General features: G+C 44.5%; 1 protein-coding gene across 1 annotated transcript; it reads left to right on the top strand.

The window, feature by feature from the left end:
• Positions 1 to 21,218: 21,218 nt before the first annotated feature.
• LOC123139656 (uncharacterized) lies at positions 21,219 to 22,363 on the top strand. Its single transcript, XM_044559395.1, has 3 exons — positions 21,219 to 21,345; positions 21,821 to 22,019; positions 22,103 to 22,363. Exons 2-3 carry the CDS (start codon positions 21,825 to 21,827, stop codon positions 22,361 to 22,363), a joined length of 456 nt encoding a protein of 151 aa, XP_044415330.1. The 5' UTR covers positions 21,219 to 21,345; positions 21,821 to 21,824.
• The last annotated feature ends 757 nt before the right edge of the window (positions 22,364 to 23,120 follow it).

Consider the following 23,120-nt stretch of genomic DNA (forward strand, 5'->3'; position numbering starts at 1 on the left):
ACTAATTTATTATTGCCTCTAGGGCATATTTGTTGGGGAACGTAGTAATTTCAAAAATTTCCTACGTACACGCAAGATCATGGTGATGGCATAGCAACGAGAGGGGAGAGTGTTGTCCACGTACCCTCGTCGATCGTAAGCGGAAGCGTTAGCACAACGCGGTTGATGTAGTCGTACGTCTTCACGATCCAACCGATCCAAGCACCGAACGTACGGCACCTCCGAGTTCAGCACACGTTCAGCTCGATGACGATCCCTGGGCTCTGATCCAGCAAAGCTTCGGGGATGAGTTCCGTCAGCACGACGGCGTGGTGACGATGATGATGTTCTACCGGCGCAGGGCTTCGTCTAAACTCCGCGACGATATGACCGAGGTGGAATATGGTGGAGGGGGCACCGCACACGGCTAAGGAACGATCCGTAGATCAACTTGAGTGTTATGGGGTGCCCCCCTGCCCCCGTATATAAAGGAGGGAGGGGAAGGTGCGGCCGGCCCCCTTGGGGTGCGCCTGGAGGAGTCCTACTCCCACCGGGAGTAGGACTCCCCCTTCTTGCCTTGGTGGAGAAGGAGAGGGGGGAGGGGAAAGAGGAAAGGGGGGCGCCGCCCCCCCCCTTCCTTGTCCTATTCGGACTAGGGGGGAGGGGGCGCGCGGCCTGCCCTGGCCGGCCCTCCTCTTCTCCCTCATGGCCCACTTGCCCATTAACCCCCGGGAGGGTTCCGGTAACCCCCCGGTGTTCCGGTAAAATCCCGATTTCACCCGGAACCTTTCCGATGTCCAAACATAGGCTTCCAATATATCAATCTTTACGTCTCGACCATTTCGAGACTCCTCGTCATGTCCCCGGTCTCATCCGGGACTCCAAACTCCTTCGGTACATCAAAACTCATAAACTCATAATATAACTGTCATCGAAACCTTAAGCGTGCGGACCCTACGGGTTCGAGAACTATGTAGACATGACCTAGAACTATTCTCGGTCAATAACCAATAGCGGAACTTGGATGCCCATATTGGTTCCTACATATTATACGAAGATCTTTATCGGTCAAACCGCATAACAACATACGTTGTTCCCTTTGTCATCGGTATGTTACTTGCCCGAGATTTGATCGTCGGTATCCAATACCTAGTTCAATCTCGTTACCGGCAAGTCTCTTTACTCGTTACGTAATGCATCATCCTGTAACCAACTCATTGGTCACATTGCTTGCAAGGCTTATAGTGATGTGCATTACCGAGAGGCCCCAGAGATACCTCTCCGACAATCGGAGTGACAAAACCTAATCTCGAAATACGCCAACTCAACATGTACCTCCGGAGACACCTGTAGTACTCCTTTATAATCACCTAGTTACGTTGTGACGTTTGGTAGTACCCAAAGTGTTCCTCCGGTAAACGGGAGTTGCATAATCTCATAGTTACAGGAACATGTATAAGTCATGAAGAAAGCAATAGCAATATACTAAATGATCAAGTGCTAGGCTAACGGAATGGGTCATGTCAATCACATCATTCTCCTAATGATGTGATCCCATTAATCAAATGACAACACATGTATATGGTTAGGAAACATAACCATCTTTGATTAATGAGCTAGTCAAGTAGAGGCATACTAGTGACTATATGTTTGTCTATGTATTCACACATGTATCATGTTTCCGGTTAATACAATTCTAGCATGAATAATAAACATTTATCATGAAATAAGGAAATAAATAATAACTTTATTATTGCCTCTAGGGCATATTTCCTTCAGTCTCCCACTTGCACTAGAGTCAATAATCTAGTTCACATCGCTATGTGATTTAACACCAATATTCACATCTGCATGTGATTAATACCCATAGTTCACATCATCATGTGATCAACACCCAAAGGGCTTACTAGAGTCAATAATCTAGTTCACATCGCTATGTGATTAACACCCAAAAGAGTACTAAGGTATGATCATGTTTTGCTCGTGAGAGAAGCTTAGTCAACGGGTCTGTCATATTCAGAGCCGTATGTATTTCGCAAATATTCTATGTCCACAATGCTCTGCATGGAGCTACTCTAGCTAATTGCTCCCACCTTCAATATGTATCCAGATTGAGACTTAGAGTCATCTGGATTCGTGTAAAAGCTTGCATCGTTGTAACTTTAACGACGGGCTCTTTTATCACCTCCATAATCGAGAAACATCTCCTTAGTCCTCACTAAGGATATTCTTGACCCATGTCCAGTGATCTACTTATTAGATCAAAATTGTATTCCTTTGCCAAACACAGAGCAAGGTATACAATAGGCCTGGTTCACAGCATAGCATACTTTATAGAACCTATGACTGAGGCATAGGGAATGACTTTTCATTCTCATTCTATTTTCTGCAATGGTCGGGTCTTGAATCTTACTCAACTTCACACCTTGTAACACAGGCAAGAACTCCTTCTTTGGCTGTTCCATTTTGAACTATTTCAAAAATTTATCAAGGTATGTACTCATTGAAAAATCTTATCAAGCGTCTTGATCTATCTATATAGATCTTGATGCTCAATGTGTAAGCAGCTTCACCGAGGTCTTACTTTGAAAAACTCTTATTCAAGTATCCTTTCATGCTATCCAGAATTTCCATATCATTTCCAATTAACAATATGTCATCCACATATAATATTAGAAATGCTACAGAGCTCCCACTCACTTTCTTGTAAATACAGGCTTCTTCAAAAGTCTATATAAAACCATATGCTTTGATCAACTCATCAAAGCATATATTCCAACTCCGAGATGCTTGCACCAGTCCATAGATGGATCGCTGGAGCTTGCACAATTTGTTAGCACCTTTAGGATTGACAAAACCTTCTGGTTGCATCATATACAACTCTTCTTTAAGAAAACCTTTAAGGAATGCAGTTTTGTTTATCCATTCGCCAGATTTCATAAAATGCGGCAATTGCTAACATGATTCAGACAGACTTAAGCATAGATACGAGTGAAAAACTCTCATCGTAGTCAACACCTTGAACTTGTCGAAAACCTTTTGCGACAATTCTTGCTTTGTAGATAGTAACACTATCAGCGTCCGTCTTCCTCTTGAAGATCCATTTAATCTCAATGTCTCGCTGATCATTGGGCAAGTCAATCAAAGTCCATACTTTGTTTTCATACATGGATCTTATCTCAGATCTCATGGCCTCAAGCCATTTTGCGGAATCTGGGCTCATCATCGCTTCCTCATAGTTCGTAGGTTCATCATGGTCTAGTAACATGACTTCTAGAACGGGATTATTGGTGCGGATCTTATTCTGGAAGACCTACGAGGTTCGGTAGTAACTTGATCTGAAGCTTCATGATCATTATCATTAACTTCCTCACTAATCGGTGTAGGCATCACTGGAACTGATTTATGTGATGAACTACTTTCCAATTTGGGAGAAGGTACAATTACCTTATCAAGTTCTACTTTCCTCCCACTCACTTCTTTCGAGAGAAACTCCTTCTCTAGAAAGGATCCATCTTAGCAATGAATCTTGCTTTCGGATCTGTGATAGAAGGTGTACCCAATAGTTTCCTTTGGGTATTCTATGAAGATGCACTTCTCTGATTTGGGTTCGAGCTTATCAGGTGAAAACTTTTTCACATAAGCATCGCAGCCCCAAACTTTAAGAAACGACAACTTTGGTTTCTCGCCAAACCACAGTTCATAAGGCGTCGTCTCAACGGATTTTGATGGTGCCCTATTTAAAGTGAATGCAGATGTCTCTAATGCATAACCCCAAAACGATAGCGGTAAACCGATAAGAGACATCATAGATCGCACCATATCCAATAAAGTGCGGTTACGATATTCGGACACACCATAATGTTGTGGTGTTCCAGGTGGCGTGAGCTATGAAACTATTCCACATTGTTTTAATTGAAGACCAAACTCGTAACTCAAATATTCGTCTCCGCGATCAGATCGCAGAAACTTTATTTTCTTGTTACGATGATTTTTCCACTTCACTCTGAAATTCTTTGAACCTTTCAACTATTTCAGACTTATGTTTCATCAAGTAGATATACCCATATCTGCTCAAATCATCTTGTGAAGGTCAGAAAATAACGATACTTTCCACGAGCATCAACACTCATTGGATCGCATACATCGGTATGTATTATTTCCAATAAGTCAGTAGCTTGTTCTATTGTTCCGGAGAACGGAGTTTTTAGTCATCTTGCCCAAAAGGCACGGTTCGCAAGCATCAAATGATTCATAACCAAGTGATTCCAAAAATCCATCTTTATGGAGTTTCTTCATGCGCTTTACACCGATATGACCCAAACGGCAGTGCCACAAACAAGTTGCACTATCATTATTAACTTTTCATCTTTTGGCATCAATATTATGAATATGTGTAGCACTACGATCGAGATCCAACAAACTATGTTCATTGGGTGTATGACCATCGAAGGTCTTATTCATGTAAACAGAACAACAATTATTCTCTGACTTTAAATGAATAATTGTATTGCAATAAACATGATCAAATCATATTCATGCTCAACGCAAACACCAAATAACATTTATTTAGGTTTAACACTAATCCCGAAAGTATAGGGAGTGTGCGATGATGATCATATCAATCTTGGAACTACTTCCAACACTCATCGTCACTTCCCCTTCAACTAGTCTCTGTTTATTCTGTAACTCCTGTTTCGAGTTACTAATCTTAGCAACCAAACAAGTATCAAATACTCAGGGGCTACTATAAACACTAGTAAGGCACACATCAATAACCTGTATATCAAATATACCCTTGTTCACTTTGCCATCCTTCTTATCCACCAAATATTCAGGGCATTTCCGCTTCCAGTGACCATTTCCTTTGCAGTGTAAGCACTCAGTTTCAGGCTTTGGTTCAACTTTGGGCTTCTTCGTGGGAGTGACAACTTTCTTGTCATTCTACTTGAAGTTCCCCTTTCTTTCCCTTTGCCCTTTTCTTGAAACTAGTGATCTTGTCAACCATCAACACTTGATGCTCTTTCTTGATTTCTACCTTCATCGATTTCAACATCACGAAGAGATCGGGAATCATTTTCGTCATCCCTTGCATACTATAGTTCATCACAAAGTTCTACTAACTTGGTGATGGTGACTAGAGAACTCTGTCAATCACTATCTTATCTGGAGGATTAACTCCCACTTGATTCAAGCGATTGAAGTACCCAGACAATCTGAGCACATGCTCACTAGTTGAGCGATTCTCCTCCATCTTTTAGCTAAAGAACTTGTTGGAGACTTCATATCTCTCAACTCAGGTATTTTCTTAAAATATTAACTTCAACTCCTGAAACATCTCATATGGTCCATGACGTTCAAAACGTCTTTGAAGTCCCGATTCTAAGCCGTTAAGCATGGTGCACTAAACTATCAAGTAGTCATCATATTGAGCTAGCCAAACGTTCATAACGTGTGCATCTGCTCCTGCAATAGGTCTGTCACCTAGCGGTGCATTAAGGACATAATTCTTCTGTGCAGCAATGAGGATAAACCTCAGATCACGGATCCAATCCGCATCATTGCTACTAACATCTTTCAACACAATTTTCTCTAGGAACATATCAAAATAAACATATGAAAGCAACAAACGCGAGCTATTGATCTATAACATAATTTGCAAAATACTACCAGGAATAAGTTCATGATAAATTTAAGTTCAATTAATCATATTACTTAAGAACTCCCACTTAGACAGACATCTCTCTAGTCGTCTAAGTGATCACGTGATCCAAATCAACTAAACCATGTCCGATCATCATGTGAGATGGAGTAGTTTCAATGGTGAACATCATTATGTTGATCATATCTACTATATGATTCACGCTCGACCTTTCGGTCTCCGTGTTCCGAGGCCATATCTGTATATGCTAGGCTCGTCAAGTTTAACCTGAGTATTCCGCGTGTGCAACTGTTTTGCACCCGTTGTATTTGAACGTAGAGCCTATCACACCCGATCATCACGTGGTGTCTCAGCACGAAGAACTTTCGCAACGGTGCATACTCAGGGAGAACACTTCTTGATAATTAGTGAGAGATTATCTTACAATGCTACCGTCAAACAAAACAGAATAAGATGTATAACAGATAAACATCATATGCAATCAAAATATGTGACATGATATGGCCATGATCATCTTGCGCCTTTGATCTCCATCTCCAAAGTACTGTCATGATCTCTATCGTTACCGGCACGACACCATGATCTTCATCATCTTGATCTATATCAATGTGTCGTCACATGGTCGTCTCGCCAACTATTGCTCTTGCAACTATTGCTATCGCATAGCGATAAAGTAAAGCAATTATTTGGCACTTGCATCTTATGCAACAAAGAGACAACCATAGGGCTTCTGCCAGTTGCCGATAACTTCAACAAAACATGATCATCTCATACAACAACTTATATCTCATCACGTCTTGACCATATCACATCACAACATGCCCTGCAAAAACAAGTTAGACGTCCTCTACTTTGTTGTTGCAAATTTTACGTGGCTGCTACGGGCTGAGCAAGAACCGTTCTTACCTACGCATCAAAACCCCAACGATAGTTCGTCAAGTTGGTGTTGTTTTAACCTTCGCAAGGACCGGGCGTAGCCACACTTGATTCAGCTAAAGTGAGAGAGACAGCCACCCGCCAGCCACCTTTAAGCACAAGTGCTCGTAACGGTGAAACCAGTCTTGCGTAAGCGTACGCGTAATGTCGGTCCGGGCCACTTCATCTCACAATACCGCTGAACCAAAGTATGACATGCTGGTAAGCAGTATGACTTGTATCGCCCACAACTCACTTGTGTTCTACTCGTGCATATAACATCAACGCATAAAACCTAGGCTCGGATGCCACTGTTGGGGAACGTAGTAATTTCAAAAATTTCCTACGTACACACAAGATCATGGTGATGGTATAGCAACGAGAGGGGAGAGTGTTGTCCACGTACCCTCGTAGATCGTAAGCGGAAGCGTTAGCACAACGCGGTTGATGTAGTCGTACGTCTTCACGATCCAACCGATCCAAGCACCGAAAGTACGGCACCTCCGAGTTCAGCACACGTTCAGCTCGATGACGATCCCCGGGCTCCGATCCAGCAAAGCTTCGGGGATGAGTTCCGTCAGCACGACGGCGTGGTGACGATGATGATGTTCTACCGGCGCAGGGCTTCGTGTAAACTCCGCGACGATATGATCGAGGTGGAATATGGTGGAGGGGGGCACCGCACACGGCTAAGGAACGATCCATAGATCAACTTGTGTGTTATGGGGTGCCCCCCTGCCCCCGTATATAAAGGAGGGAGGGGGAGGTGCGGCCGGCCCCCTTGGGGTGCGCCTGGAGGAGTCCTCCCACCGGGAGTAGGACTCCCCCTTCTTGCCTTGGTGGAGAAGGAAAGGGGGGAGGGGAAAGAGGAAAGGGGGGCGCCCCCCCCTTCCTTGTCCTATTCGGACTAGGGGGGGAGGGGGCACGTGGCCTGCCCTGGCCGGCCCTCCTCTTCTCCCTCATGGCCCACTAAGGCCCATTAACCCCCGGGAGGGTTCCGGTAACCCCCCGGTGTTCCGGTAAAATCCCGATTTCACCCGGAACCTTTCCGATGTCCAAACATAGGCTTCCAATATATCAATCTTTATGTCTCGACCATTTCGAGACTCCTCGTCATGTCCCCGGTCTCATCCGGGCTCCGAACTCCTTCGGTACATCAAAACTCATAAACTCATAATATAACTGTCATCGAAACCTTAAGCGTGCGGACCCTACGGGTTCGAGAACTATGTAGACATGACCTAGAACTATTCTCGGTCAATAACCAATAGCGGAACCTGGATGCCCATATTGGTTCCTACATATTCTACGAAGATCTTTATCGGTCAAACCGCATAACAACATACGTTGTTCCCTTTGTCATCGGTATGTTACTTGCCCGAGATTTGATCGTCGGTATCCAATACCTAGTTCAATCTCATTACCGGCAAGTCTCTTTACTCGTTACGTAATGCATCATCCTGTAACCAACTCATTGGTCACATTGCTTGCAAGGCTTATAGTGATGTGCATTACCGAGAGGGCCCAGAGATACCTCTCCGACAATCGGAGTGACAAAACCTAATCTCGAAATACGCCAACTCAACATGTACCTTCGGAGACACCTGTAGTACTCCTTTATAATCACCTAGTTACATTGTGACGTTTGGTAGTACCCAAAGTGTTCCTCCGGTAAATGGGAGTTGCATACTCTCATAGTTACAGGAACATGTATAAGTCATGAAGAAAGCAATAGCAATATACTAAACGATCAAGTGCTAGACTAACAGAATGGGTCATGTAAATCACATCATTCTCTTAATGATGTGATCCCATTAATCAAATGACAACACATGTCTATGGTTAGGAAACATAACCATCTTTGATTAATGAGCTAGTCAAGTAGAGGCATACTAGTGACTATATGTTTGTCTATGTATTCACACATGTATCATGTTTCCGGTTAATACAATTCTAGCATGAATAATAAACATTTATCATGAAATAAGGAAATAAATAATAACTTTATTATTGCCTCTAGGGCATATTTCCTTCAATATTTCCAACAGTCTCCCACTTGCACTAGAGTCAATAATCTAGTTCACATCGCCATGTGATTAACACTCATAGGTCACATCGCCATGTGACCAACATCCAAAGAGTTTACTAGTGTCACTAAACTAGTTCAATCATCATGTGATTAAGACTCAATGAGTTCTGGGGTTTGATTATGTTTTGCTTGTGAGAGAGGTTTTAGTCAACGGGTCTGCAACATTCAGATCCGTATGTACTTCACAAATCTCTAGGTCATATTGTAAATACTGCTTCCACGCTCCACTTGGAGCTATTCCAAATGGCCGCTCCACTATACGTATCCGGTTTGCTACTCAGAGTCATTCAGATAGGTGTTAAAGCTTGCATCGACGCAACTCTTTACGTCGAACTCTTTATCACCTCCATAACTGAGAAACATATCCTTATTCCTCCAAGGATAATTTTGACCGCTATCTGGTGATCCACTCCTTGATCACCTTTGTACCCTCTTGCCAGATATGTAGCAAGTCACACATCAGGTGCGGTACACAGCATAGCATACTGTAGAGCCTACGTCTAAAGCATAGGGGACGACCCTCGTCCTTTCTCTCTTTTCTGCCGTGGTCGAGCTTTAAGTCTTAACTTCATACCTTACAACTCAGGCAAGAACTCCTTCTTTGACTGATCCATCTTGAACACCTTCAAGATCATGTCAAGGTATGTGCTCATTTGAAAGTACCATTTAGCGTTTTTGATCTATCCTCATAGATCTTGATTCTCAACGTTCAAGCAGCTTAATCCAGGTTTTCTATTGAAAAACACTTTTCAAATATCCCTATATGCTTTCCAGAAATTCTACATCATTTCTGATCAACAATATGTCAACAACATATACTCATCAGAAATTCTATAGTGCTCCCACTCACTTCTTTGGAAATACAAGTTTCTCATAAACTTTGTATAAACCCAAAATCTTTGATCATCTTATCAAAGTGTATATTCCAACTCCGAGATGCTTACTCCAGTCCATGGAAGGATTGCTGGAGCTAGCATACCTTTTAGCATCCTTAGGATCGACAAAACCTTTCTGATTGTATCACATACAACCTTTCCTTACGAAGACTGGTAAGAAAACTCGTTTTGACATCCATCTGCAAGATTTCATAAATGCAGCTAATGCTAACATGATTCCGACGGACTTAAGCATCGCTACAGATGAGAAGATCTCATCGTAGTCAACTCCTTGAACTTGTGAAAAAACTCTTTGCCACAAGTTGAGCTTCATAGACGATGATATTACCGTCCACGTCCGTCTTCTTCTTAAAGATCCATTTATCTCAATGGCTTGCCGATCCTCGGGCAAGTCCACCAAAGTCCATGCTTTGTTGTGATACATGGATCCTATCTCGGATTTCATGGCTTTTAACTATTTGTCGAAATATGGGCCCACCATCGCTTCTCCATAGCTTGTAGGTTCATTGTTGTCTAGCAACATGACCTTCAAGACAGGATTACTGTACCACTCTGAAGTAGTACGCATCCTTGTCACCCTACGAGGTATGGTAGTGACTTGATCCAAAACTTCATGATCACTATCATAAGCTTCTACTTCAATTGGTGTAGGCGCCACAGGAACAACTTCCTGTGCCCTGCTACACACTAGTTGAAGTGATGGTTCAATAACCTCATCAAGTCTCCACCATCCTCCCACTCAATTTTCGAGACAAACTTTTTCTCGAGAAAAGACCCGATTCAAGAAACAACCCGTATTGCTTTCGGATCTGAATTAGGAGGTATACCCAACTGTTTGGGTGTCCTACGAAGATGCATTTTATCCGCTTTGGGTTCGAGCTTATCAACCTGAAACTTTTTCACATAAGCGTCGCAGCCCCAAACTTTTAAGAAACACAACTTAGGTTTCTCCAAACCATAGTTCAAACGGTGTCGTCTCAACGGAATTACGTGGTGCCCTATTAAAGTGAGTGCGGTTGTCTCTAATGCCTAACCCATGAACGATAGTGGTAATTTGATAAGAGACATCATGGTACACACCATATCCAATAGGGTGCAACTATGATGTTCGGATACACCATCACACTATGGTGTTCCAGGCGGTATTAATTGTGAAACAATTTCCACAATGTCTTAATTGTGTGCCAAAGCTCGTAACTCAGATACTCATCTCTATGATCATATCATAGACATTTTATCCTCTTGTCACGATGATCTTCAACTTCACTCTCAAATTAGTTGAACCATTCAATAATTCAGACTTGTGTTTCATCAAGTAAATATACTTAGTATCTACTCAAATCTTCCGTGAAGTAAGAACATAATGATATCCACTGCGTGCCTCAGCACTCATTGGACTGCACACATCAAAATGTGTTACTTCCAACAAGTTGCTTTCTTGTTCCATTTTACTGAAAACGAGGCTTTCAGTCATCTTGCCCATGTGGTATGATTTGCATGTCTCAAGTGATTCAAAATCAAGTGAGTCCAAACGGTCCATCTGCATGGAGTTTCTTCATGCGTATATACCAATAGACGTGGTTCACATGTCTCAATCTTTTCAAAAACGAGTGAGTCCAAAGATCCATCAACATGGAGCTTCTTCATGCGTTTTATACCAATATGACTTACATGGCAGTGCCACAAGTAGGTGGTACTATCATTACTATCTTATATCTTTTGGCATGAACATGTGTATCACTATGATCGAGATTCAATAAACCATTCATTTTAGGTGCAAGACCATTGAAGGTATTATTCAAATAACCAGAGTAACCATTATTCTCCTTAAATGAATAACCGTATTGCGATAGACATAATCCAATCATGTCTATGCTCAACGCAAACACCAAATAACAATTATTTAGGTTTAACACCAATCTCGATGGTAGAGAGAGCGTGCGATGTTTGATCACATCAACCTTGGAAACACTTCCAACACATATCGTCAGCTCACCTTTAGCTAGTCTTCGTTTATTCCATAGCTTTTATTTCGAGTTACTAACACTTAGCAACCGAACCGGTATCTAATACCCTGGTGCTACTAGGAGTACTAGTAAAGTACACATTAACATAATGTATATCCAATATACTTCTATCGACCTTGCCAGCCTTCTCATCTACCAAGTATCTAGGGTAATTCTGCTCCAATGGCTGTTCCCTTTATTACAGAAGCACTGAGTCGGGTTTGGGTTCAACCTTGGGTTTCTTCACTAGAGCAGCAGTTGATTTGACATTTCATGAAGTATCCCTTCTTGCCCTTGCCCTTATTGAAATTAGTGGTTTCACTAACCATCAACAATTGATGCTCCTTCTTGATTTCTACTTTCGCGGTGTCAAACATCGCGAATATTTCAAGGATCATCATATCTATCCCTAATATGTTATAGTTCATCATGAAGCTCTAGTAGCTTGGTGCAATGACTTTGGAGAAACATCACTAAGTCATCTGGAAGATTAACTCCCACTCGATTCAAGTGATTGTTGTACCCATACAATCTGAGTACAAGCTCAACGATTGAGCTTTTCTCCCTTAGTTTGTAGGCTAAGAAACTCGTCGGAGGTCTCATACCTCTTGACGTGGGCATGAGACTGAAATCCCAATTTCAGCCCTTGAAACATCTCATATGTTCCGTGACGTTTTGAAATTGTCTTCGGTGCCTCAATTCTAAACCGTTTAATATTACTGAACTATCACATAGTTATCAAAACGTGTATGTCAAATGTTCGCAACAGCCACAGACGATGTTCGAGGTTCGGCACACCGAGCGGTGCATTAAGGACATAAGCCTTCTGCGCAACAATGAGGACAATCCTTAGTTTACTGACGCAGTCCGCATAATTGCTACTATCAACTTTCAACTATATTTTCTCTAGGAACATATCTAAACAGTAGAACTAAAGCGCGAGCTATGACATAATTTGCAAAAAAATTTTGACTATGTTCAGGATAATTAAGTTCATCTAATGAACTCCCACTCAGATAGGCATCCCTCTAGTCATCTAAGTGATTACATGATCCGAGTCAACTAGGCCGTGTCCGATCATCACGTGAGACGGACTAGTCATCATCGGTGAGCATCTTCATGTTGATCGTATCTACCATACGACTCATGCTCGACCTTTCGGTCTCTTGTGTTTCGAGGCCATGTTTGTACATGCCAGGCTCGTCAATTCAACCTAAGTGTTTTGCGTGTGTAAATCTGGCTTACACCCGTTGTATGTGAACGTTAGAATCTATCACACCCGATCATCACGTGGTGCTTCGAAACAACAAACTTTCGCAACGGTGCACAGTTAGGGGGAACACTTTCTTGAAATTTTAATGAGGGATCGTCTTATTTACTACCGTCGTTCTAAGCAACTAAGATGCATAAACATCATAAACATCACATGCAATCAAAAAGTGACATGATATGGCCAATATCATTTTGCTCCTTTTGATCTCCATCTTTGGGGCTCCATGATCATCATCGTCACTGGCATGACACCATGATCTCCATCATCATGATCTCCATCATCGTGTCTCCATGAAGTTGTCTCTCCAACTATTACTTCTACTACTATGGCTAACGGTTTAGCAATAAAGTAAAGTAATTACATGACGTTGTTCAATGACACGCAGGTCATACAATAAATTAAGACAACTCCTATGGCTCCTGCCGGTTGTCATACTCATCGACATGCAAGTTGTGATTCCTATTACAAGAACGTGATCAATCTCAAACATCACATATCATTCATCACATTCTTTTTTGGCCATATCACATCACATAGCATACCCTGCAAAAACAAGTTAGACGTCATTTAATTGTTGTTTGCATGTTTTACGTGGCTGCTATGGGTTTCTAGCAAGAACGTTTCGTACCTATGCAAAAACCACAACGTGATATGTCAATTGCTATTTACCCTTCATAAGGACCCTTTTCATCGAATCCGATCCGACTAAAGTGGGAGAGACTGGCACCCGCTAGCCACCTTATGCAACAAGTGCATATCAGTCAGTGGAACCTGTCTTACGTAAGTGTACGTGTAAGGTCGGTCCGGGCCGCTTCATCCCACAATACCGTCGAAACAAGATTGGACTAGTAACGGTAAGCATATTGAACAAAATCAACGCCCACAACAACTTGTGTTCTACTCGTGCATAGAAACTACGCATAGACCTAGCTCATGATGCCACTGTTGGGGAACGCAGCAGAAATTCAAAATTTTCTACACAACACCAAGATCAATCTATGGAGTAACCTAGCAACGAGGGAAGGGGAGTGCATCTTCATACCCTTGAAGATCGCGATGCGGAAGCGTTACAAGAACGCAGATGAGGGAGTCGTACTCGCGGCGATTCAAATCACGGATGATCCGATCTAACGCCGAACAGACGGCGCCTCCGCGTTCAACACACGTACAGCCCGGGGACGTATCCTCCTTCTTGATCCAGCAAGGGGAGAGGAGAAGTTGAGGGAGAGCCCCGGCAGCACGACGGCGTGGTGGTGGAGCTTGCAGTTCTCCGGCAGGACTTCGCCAAGCACTACTGAGGAGGAGGTGGAGTTGGAGAGGGGGAGGGCTGCGCCAGGGGCAAGGGTGAATCTCCTATGCGCCTCCCCACTATATATAGGGGTGGAGGGGCTGGTTTCTTGCCCTCCAAGTCCATTGGGGCGTTGGCAAAGGTGGGAGGAAAGAAATCACATCATTTCCTTCCCCACCGATTGGTATCCCCCCTTTTTAGGGATCTTGATCTTATCCCTTCGGGATATGATCTTATTCCTTCTAAGGGGGGATCTTGGTGCGCCTTGACCAGGGGTGTGGGGCCTTGCCCCCACTACCCACGTTCATGTAGGTCCCCCCATGCAGGTGGGCCCCACTCCGGAACCTTCTAGAACCTTCCCGGTACAATACCGAAAAATCCCGAACATTTTCCGGTGGCCAAAATAGGACTTCCCATATATAAATCTTTACCTCCGGACCATTCTGGAACTCCTCGTGACGTCCGGGATCTTATCCGGGACTCCGAACAACATTCGGTAACTGCACACTAATTCCCATAACAACTCTAGCGTCATCGAACCTTAAGTGTGTAGACCCTACGGGTTCGGGAACCATGCAGACATGACCGAGACAACTCTCCGGCCAATAACCAACAGCGGGATCTGGATACCCATGTTGGCTCCCACATGTTCCACGATGATATCATCGGATGAACCACGATGTCGAGGATTCAATCAATCCCGTATTCAATTCCCTTTGTCTAGCGGTATAGTACTTGCCCGAGATTCGATTGTCGGTATCCCGATACCCTGTTCAATCTCGTTACCGGCAAGTCTCTTTACTCGTTCCATAACACATCATCCCGTGATCAACCCCTTGGTCACATGTGCACATTATGATCATGTCCTACCGAGTGGGCCCAGAGATACCTCTCCGTCACACGGAGTGACAAATCCCAGTCTCGATTCGTGCCAACCCAACAAACACTTTCGGAGATACCCGTAGTGTACCTTTATAGCCACCCAGTTACGTTGTGACGTTTGGTACACCCAAAGCATTCCTACGGTATCCGGGAGTTGCACAATCTCATGGTCTAAGGAAATGATACTTGACATTAGAAAAGCTTTAGCATACGAACTACATGATCTTTGTGCTAGGCTTAGGACTGGGTCTTGTCCATCACATCATTCTCCTAATGATGTGATCCCGTTATCAACGACATCTAATGTCCATGGTCAGGAAACCGTAACCATCTATTGATCAACGAGTTAGTCAACTAGAGGCTTACTAGGGACATGGTGTTGTCTATGTACCCACACATGTATCTGGGTTTCCTATCAATACAATTATAGCATGGATAATAAACGATTATCATGAACAAGGAAATATAATAATAATAACTAATTTATTATTTCCTCTAGGGCATATTTCCAACATTTGAAGATTTATTAGTCGGCGCCGCCATCGCAATCGCCGAAGCCATGACGATGAACAACCCAAAATTCTAAAAAACTAAGGCCTAAAACAGTCCACACGTATGGATCCGGCGACCCCCCTCACCACCGACGACCGAGGTCGTCAGTGGAGGGGAGCCGCCGGAGGACGGCGGCGGAGAAAGTCGCCCTGGCGGCAAGAGGCGATCGCCTTTCTTTTCTTCTCCTTGAAGAAAGAAAGCGGCGGCCGTTTCTGGACCTGAGGCGCTTTGCTTTCCAGTCGGAAAGAACTCGTGGCCGGTAGATTACACTCGGAAATTTAATACACGTGTACTCCCTTCGTCCGAAAATACTTGTCATCAAAATGGATAAAAGATGATGTATCTCGAATTAAAATACGTCCAGATACATCCTCTTTTATCCATTTTGATGACAAGTACTGCCTCCGTTCCCCAACATAAGTCTTTTTAGATATTCCAACAAATGACTACATACGGAGCAAAAGGAGTGAATCTACAATCTAAAATATGTCTATATACATCCGTGTGTTTTAGTTCATTTGACATGTCTAAGAAAACTTATGTTTAGGAACGAAGGGAGTATTTCCGGACGGAGGGAGTATTAGATTACACCCATACCAAGCGCAGCCTAAGAGCATCTCCAATAGATGGTCCAAAATTTGGCAGTTTAAAATCGGAGATGTAAAATTTGGACCGTCAAAAAATGCGTTTGGAGCTCCGAAAAAAGTTCAACTCCTACAGATAGTCCAAATTGATGGTCCAAATTTGCAACTCCAAAAGATGGTCCAAAATGAAGATGTAAACAATATGAAAACGGCCGCGCGGCTACTGCCAACCACTGTTCAGCCGCGGTTTTCATTGAAACAGAAACTAAATTTTGAAAATAAAGTGCATCATTATCATAGTTTCAATCAAAAGTGCATCACCATCATAGTATCAAATTCGTCTACCAAAAGAGCATCGTCTCAATCAAAAAAAATCGCCCTAGAAATTGTTGTAACTCATATATGTAATCATCATTTGCCACATTTGTTGCGTGCATGAAAGCTTCATCATCAACACTACAATTGCATGCACAAACAACCAAGAACAAAAAAAAATTGAAACAACAAACGAGAGCACAACCGCAAAATTTATACCTTTGCGACATTTCGTCGAACATGCTGGAGGTGGTGGCCGTCGGTGTGGCCACATCTTCCTCGACGGCCGGCGGTGGCGGCGGGGGAGGTTGACGAATGAATGTGTGGCTGCTGGAGAAGGCCGCCGGCCGCATCGTCTGCGAGTCGTCGCCCCGAGCCGTCGCGGCCGCCTTTGAGACCTTCACCGGCCGCGTAGAACTGTCGGCCGGGTTGCGGCTGCGGTTGGCCGGCCGTTTGACGCTGCCTCCTCGTCCCTTCGCCGGCTTCACCGCATGCGCGGTGGCCACCGGCCGGGGCGACGCCAATCCGGGCCAGCGGGCGGGGGGCGGCGGCATGGCCGCGGTTGCGGGCGAGATGGCAGCGGCGGCAGCGGCGGCGGCCACGTGGGTCAGCCCACCGGCTGCGGCGGCGGCGGAGAAGGCGGCGGGGTCGTCTGCTTCGGCCATGGCGGCGCTGGGCGGCGGGGGGCGGCGGCGGCCGGGAGGGTCGCGGGCGGGCGGATGGGCGCGGGCGGGCGGGAAAGGAAATGAAGTGGCGGTTGGGCGTTCGCTTGCGGCGGCTAGTTTTGGACCAGATGCATCTCGTGATGTATATTTGCATCGTGAGGTGTTGTATTTTACATCACGAGAAGGCCACGGTCTAATTTTTTTGCATATGGATCGTCCGTTGGATCAGCGTTTTTTGCCCCCATACGGTCCAAAGGTTAGGTATTTTACATTTGAACCGTATATGGAAGATGCTCTTAGCCTCGTGACAGCGACCAAATCATAGTTTAACAACAGCGAAAGCTGTGATGGGCTGGGCATGCATGGTTATCTTTTAGCAAGAAATAAGGTAAGACCTATCTTAAAATAGTTAAAAAATAATAACGTAGACCTTCGGAAATGGATTTGTGAGTTGGACACTTGGACTGGCCCGCCCTTTCTGCAGGGCCCCTCTTGATTGATGGCTTGACACTTGACACGACCGGCCGGCAGAAGGAAACACCTTTTTTTTGTTCCTACTTGTCATGCCGTGGAAAAAGGGTCCACCTGCACTAGTTGCAGGTTACAGTGGCCGTGAGAACAATACATTACTCTGTCTATATCCCCCGGCTAGGTCCAAGCCGAGGCCATCTTGACTTGTTTTTCTATTTCCTGGATCATATGATGGTGTCTTTTCTTAACTGGGTGATGGACATCTCGCACCAAACACGAATGAATGATTGCGTTACTTTAGGCCACTGCCAAGGATTTGCATAACTTATGTGTACTATCAAGAATTATTAACATCTTCACCCGCAAAAAGATAAGAATTGTTAACATCTTCAGGAGCCCGTAGTGGAAGCAAACTCCAAAGGGACATCTGCATCTGCAACGTGCTGCCCAGCTAGCTGGCCCCGCATGCTCGATGAGGTGAGCAACTGGATTTTAGTAACTCGCTCCATCACATAGCTTTTAAAAACAATCTTATACTATGTGACGGAGAAACTATTTGATTGGACTTGGGGTGGACCTGGACGACGCCAAAATACAACCCGATTTTTCCTTCGAGCACCCAGTTTACACAATAGCACTACACCAAAGGTGTTTTCTTGTGAGTTGTCACGGTCAACTGGTGATGTACCATCTACCATGCGTGTTACCCAAGTGATAGGCTAGCTACCGCCCGCGTGTCCGATGAGGTGAGCACCCGGATTTAACTATACAATGGATGGTTAGGCTCGGCGCCGGTTATAGTGTACTTTTAGCTTGGAGCATTGGATGCACTTCAGAGTTTTAGTTTACAATCAGTGGACCGGACTACATTGCACTAAGTCGGTAAGACTAGAGCAAGTAGTGCAATTTCAGAGCTTAAAAAGAGTTATTGCTCACCTTCGTATTTTATGCCTAATTTTGATCGTAGATTTAAGTAACAAAATATAATCTATATGTCAGAAAACTTAAACTCGCATTTCAAAAACAAAAATCAACGATATTATTTTTATGGTATATAACTTAGTTTTCGTAGTTAAATTAAATGTCAAACATTGACCCAAATTCAAGGGTACTGATAAACCCGAGCGAAGGTAGTATGGATCTACCTTTTCGAAAAGGTCTTTCCGGCCAGGTCACAGTTTATCATTTGCTTGGCCCAACTGCAGGATGCATACAACAAGGATGTATTAATTTATACAAGGGGAGTGGATGAGTTGGTTTTCGCTGATATTAATTGATACTTTATGGGGTTAGGATAAGATAATGCATGTATTAGGTCAAGATAATGAAACTGTGAGTACTAATAATGCTCCACTTATTTGCAAGTCATTATATCCATTTGGAATCTCCTGGAGACATATCTCCTGCATTTGCATGCTTATTAGAACTTACTGTGAAAACATGGGAATGAAAAAGCACATGGTTTGGATGACTTGTCTATTCTTTTTCTTTTCTTTTTTTGCGAAAGAATGACTTGTCTATTCAAGCCGTAGAAGTGTTTAGCCTGTTTGACTGCATCACCGAACATTTGAGTTGACACTTGATTTTGTCCTCTGAATGATTCCATAGAAATAAATCTTAGAGGATTCAGTTCTGTTAACTAAACAATCAAATGTAGAAAATATTCCTAAGGGTTCTTTTGTTTTGTGGAAATACTCCTAAGGGTTCTGATACTTCAAAAATCATGAAAAATCATTTGAGTTAAATAGGTCCTAATTCCTAAATGGATTTAGCACGGCATGAATTAAATATGAGCCAAGGAAGAAACAAAGATACACATGCCGTGATTTCCTATACTCCAATGGGACGCATGAACGAGTGCCTTCTCCAATCGGTTCCGAATTTTCAATTGTTTGACACCAGATTGTATTAGAAAAGGGCTAGCAACTCCCTTTTCTTAATAGCGTTTCCGACCACAGTTTTGCATTAATCCTGACGGTTTTGCATGACAGTGATTAATTAGGCATGGATGGTGGATGAGTTGGCTTTGGCTAATTGATCGTGTACGAGGTATTAGATTAAGATGCTCATCCTACAGAAGCATATGTTTTTTTAGCATCAGTACAGACACAAGCGTTCATATACACGCGCATACACTCACCCCTATGAATGCACACACGCATACCCTATCTCTATGAGCATCTCCGAGAGACTGAGCCGGCATATCATCTTGAGATTTGCCTCGTCGTCGACGGGAACATCTCCTCCCACTGAAAGCGCATCACCGGAAATCCTGAAATAAATTCAGAAAAAATGCGAGCATCAGGATTTAAACCCTGATAGGTTGCGGATACCACTGTCCACCTAACCATCTCAACCATAGGTTGGTTCGCTCCTACAGACGCAGATGCAAACATGGGACAAAGGACTGTGCTGGGGTGTGTTGGCCGTATGCGAGCAACGTGGCCTACCTCTGGGCAGTCACGAGCACGCCTGTCCGCATCTGAACGGAAAATCCCGCATTGTGGGGGGCCGGGCACGCATTGTAATGGAGCTCTGACGAAGAGGACGTGCTCGGGGAAACGCACGGCCGGAGAGAGACCCGTGGAGGAGACGACCCGGGCTCTGGGTCATCGGGTCAGACCAGCTCCAAGGTCGGTCCGCCCGCCGGCCGAGACCGGCTCGTTTGGAACTGAGATCGATCTCCTCGGAGTTGGTGCAGAAGGTACGTACGCAAGTGCCTCTCACACCGTAGAACAGTATTAGTACGCGCCCAGGTACGTGCAGCCAGCTGAAGCGTGCCGTCACCACAATCAACAGGCACAGGCACGGCGGCAACGTGCGGAAATGACGTGACGGACCAGCCTACACGGGCACGTTAGCTGCACTACACGCACGGTCGCACGACCGCCCGCCCATTTGGAAGAGGGAAGAGACCGTGCATGCGGCGTCGTTACGGCCGGTTTACGACGACGGCGACGACTCCCGGCCGTCCCGTGGGATCGGTTACGAGCCAGGCTTCGAGCCGTCAGCGGAGGTACGTGAGGACGACGACGGACTTCGATCGATCGTTCGGTCGTTGATGTTAACCGAGCCGGCATATTCCGTTCGGGGCGCATCTGGATATCCTCGAATCTCTGCGCCCTTTTTCTCTGTGGACCCTGGCAACGATAGAGAAGAGATCTGATCGAGCTACCGCTCTGCTGAGTAGTTTAACAGCAGCGAAAGCAGTGGTGGGTTGTGCATGCATGGTTATCTTCCTAACAATATTAATAAAGTAGACCTTCCGTTGGACACTTGGGCTGGTCCGCCTTTCTGCGGGCCCCCTGCTTGCCCGGTGGTGGTTTGAGGCCAAATTTCGTGTTTTGACCCTTTTTACAAAGAAATTCGAGATCTGACCCTTGTCTGAAACTATTTCGGGATCTGACCCTTTTGACTACCGCCAGGAGGGCCGGCGGTAGGTTTGCACGTCCTACCGCCATCATCAGTGGCGGTAGGCCCTCTAACGGCAACTGACGGCCGTCGGCGTGTACTGACGGGGGAAAGGGCCTACTGCCACAGTCTGAGGCGGTAGTGTTCGGTGGCCTACCGCCCGAGGTGGTGGCGGTAGGTACCGAAGAGGCAAGTGATGCTGTGGGCGGGCCCTACCCACGCACCAGCCCGTTCTTCCTCCTCCCCTCGACTCGAACAGAGTCGAGCGCCGCCTCTCTCCTCATCCCGATCCCCTCCCTCGATCTCCCTCTTCCCTCCACCATTTTCGCGGATCTTTGGGGCAAATCGAAGAGGCCGGTAAGCTCCTCCATTCCCTCCAATCAGTTTTCGCAAATGGTTTTTTATTTTTGAAGTTATTTTTGGCACTAGGTGCAACCTAGGTTTTGGTGTTGATTTTTTTATGATGTTTTAGTTGTTTAGGAGTATATGATTTTGGGGCAAATCTTTCTGTATGTTGAATGCAAGATTGTGAGGATAAAGGCATAACAAAATTCGTAGATGGTTAATGTATTGCAAATTTGTGAAGATGTATGTTTTGCAAAATTGGTAGGTGGTTAATGTATGAACCCTAGGTTTAGTCTTTCTTATAGCCATACGAGGAACCCTCTCTAGTTGATATGATGAACCCTAGAACCTAGATGAACCCTAGGTTTAGTCTTTCTTATAGCCATATGTGATGATTTATTGTGTGAATATTGTAGATATTTGTTTTGCTTGCATTAGAACAAATATTGATGTTTAATTAACTTTATCCAATCAATGCTTATATAAGGAACATGGCGCCGCCACCACCACTTGATGAGGATGATGACTATGAAGACCCACTTGAGGAAACCATCTGTGCTCAAAGAGTGAGGCTGAGCGAACGGGAGGTGTGCAACCTATGGGACAACTTTCTGCCACGTGCTGAGTTGATCGGGGCGCCATTCGTGACCCGTCTGACAAGTACCATGATCGATCGACATGTCATGGTATGTTATTAGTGCAGAATCCACGGAATTGTTAATAGTTTAAATAATCCATACTTATCAATTGATATGTTTTTCTTATTCAGAAATTGCCAAAGAGCCTATCTGAGAGTTGTGGCATCGAGGCTGATGAAGAAGGCTATGCTGGAATACGCCTTACCGCAAGGGGCCCCGTCACTACTTGTGCGTACGGCGTGGAAACGGACGGTCGCACACATTTAAGTACATATGGGTGGAAGAGCTTCCTCGTTGACAAGAATCTTCATGTTGGACAGGCCATCCTTATTACTATCAGGAAGACCAACCGTCAAGGCTTGAAGATGATGATCGTCATCGATACCATCTAAACTATATATGCGTGTGACTGCTGATGATTGTCATGTTTGATTGCTACCTATTTTGGCTTCGTGAAACTATTTGGATGTGATCAAACTATGTTATGTTTATGTCTATGAAATTGTGATCAAACTATGTTATGTTTATGTCTATGAAATTATGATCAAACTATGTTATTTGGTACTTGTTTCTTAATCTGTAATGGCAAAACTAATTATGCTTATATCTATGGAACTGTGCCTATTGGTTCTTATGTTCAGGGCCCTTGCATATTTCTATGAAATTGTGATCACACTATTTGGATGTGATCAAACTTTTTATGTCTACAAAATTTTACACGAAACACAGGACCCTACCGCTAGGCTCCCTGGCGGTAGGGTCAGACAGCCTACCACCGTGGGCCCTGGCGGTAGAGTGAACCTACCGCCAGGACGCTTGCATATCTCGTTACAGAAGGCATGCACGGCAAAATCCTGCCACACACCTTACCGCCAGATCCCCTGGCGGTAGGGTTAGACAGCTTACCGCCTGGTTGTCTGGCGGTAAGGTACTTATCCACGTCAGCGCGCGGTGACAACCCCCGTCTTCCTCCGTCACACCCAACCGCCAGGGTATCTGGCGGTAGCCTGTCTAACCCTACCGCCAAGGGCTCTGGCGGTAGCAAAAGGGTCAGATCCCGAATTTTTTCGAATGGGGGTCAGATCTTGATTTTGTTTGCAAAAATGGTCAAAACACGAAATTTGGCCGTGGTTTGAGCCTTGACAAGAC

The sequence above is a fragment of the Triticum aestivum genome, chromosome 6B, assembly GCF_018294505.1.
Source record: "Triticum aestivum cultivar Chinese Spring chromosome 6B, IWGSC CS RefSeq v2.1, whole genome shotgun sequence".
Lineage (NCBI taxonomy): Eukaryota > Viridiplantae > Streptophyta > Magnoliopsida > Poales > Poaceae > Triticum > Triticum aestivum.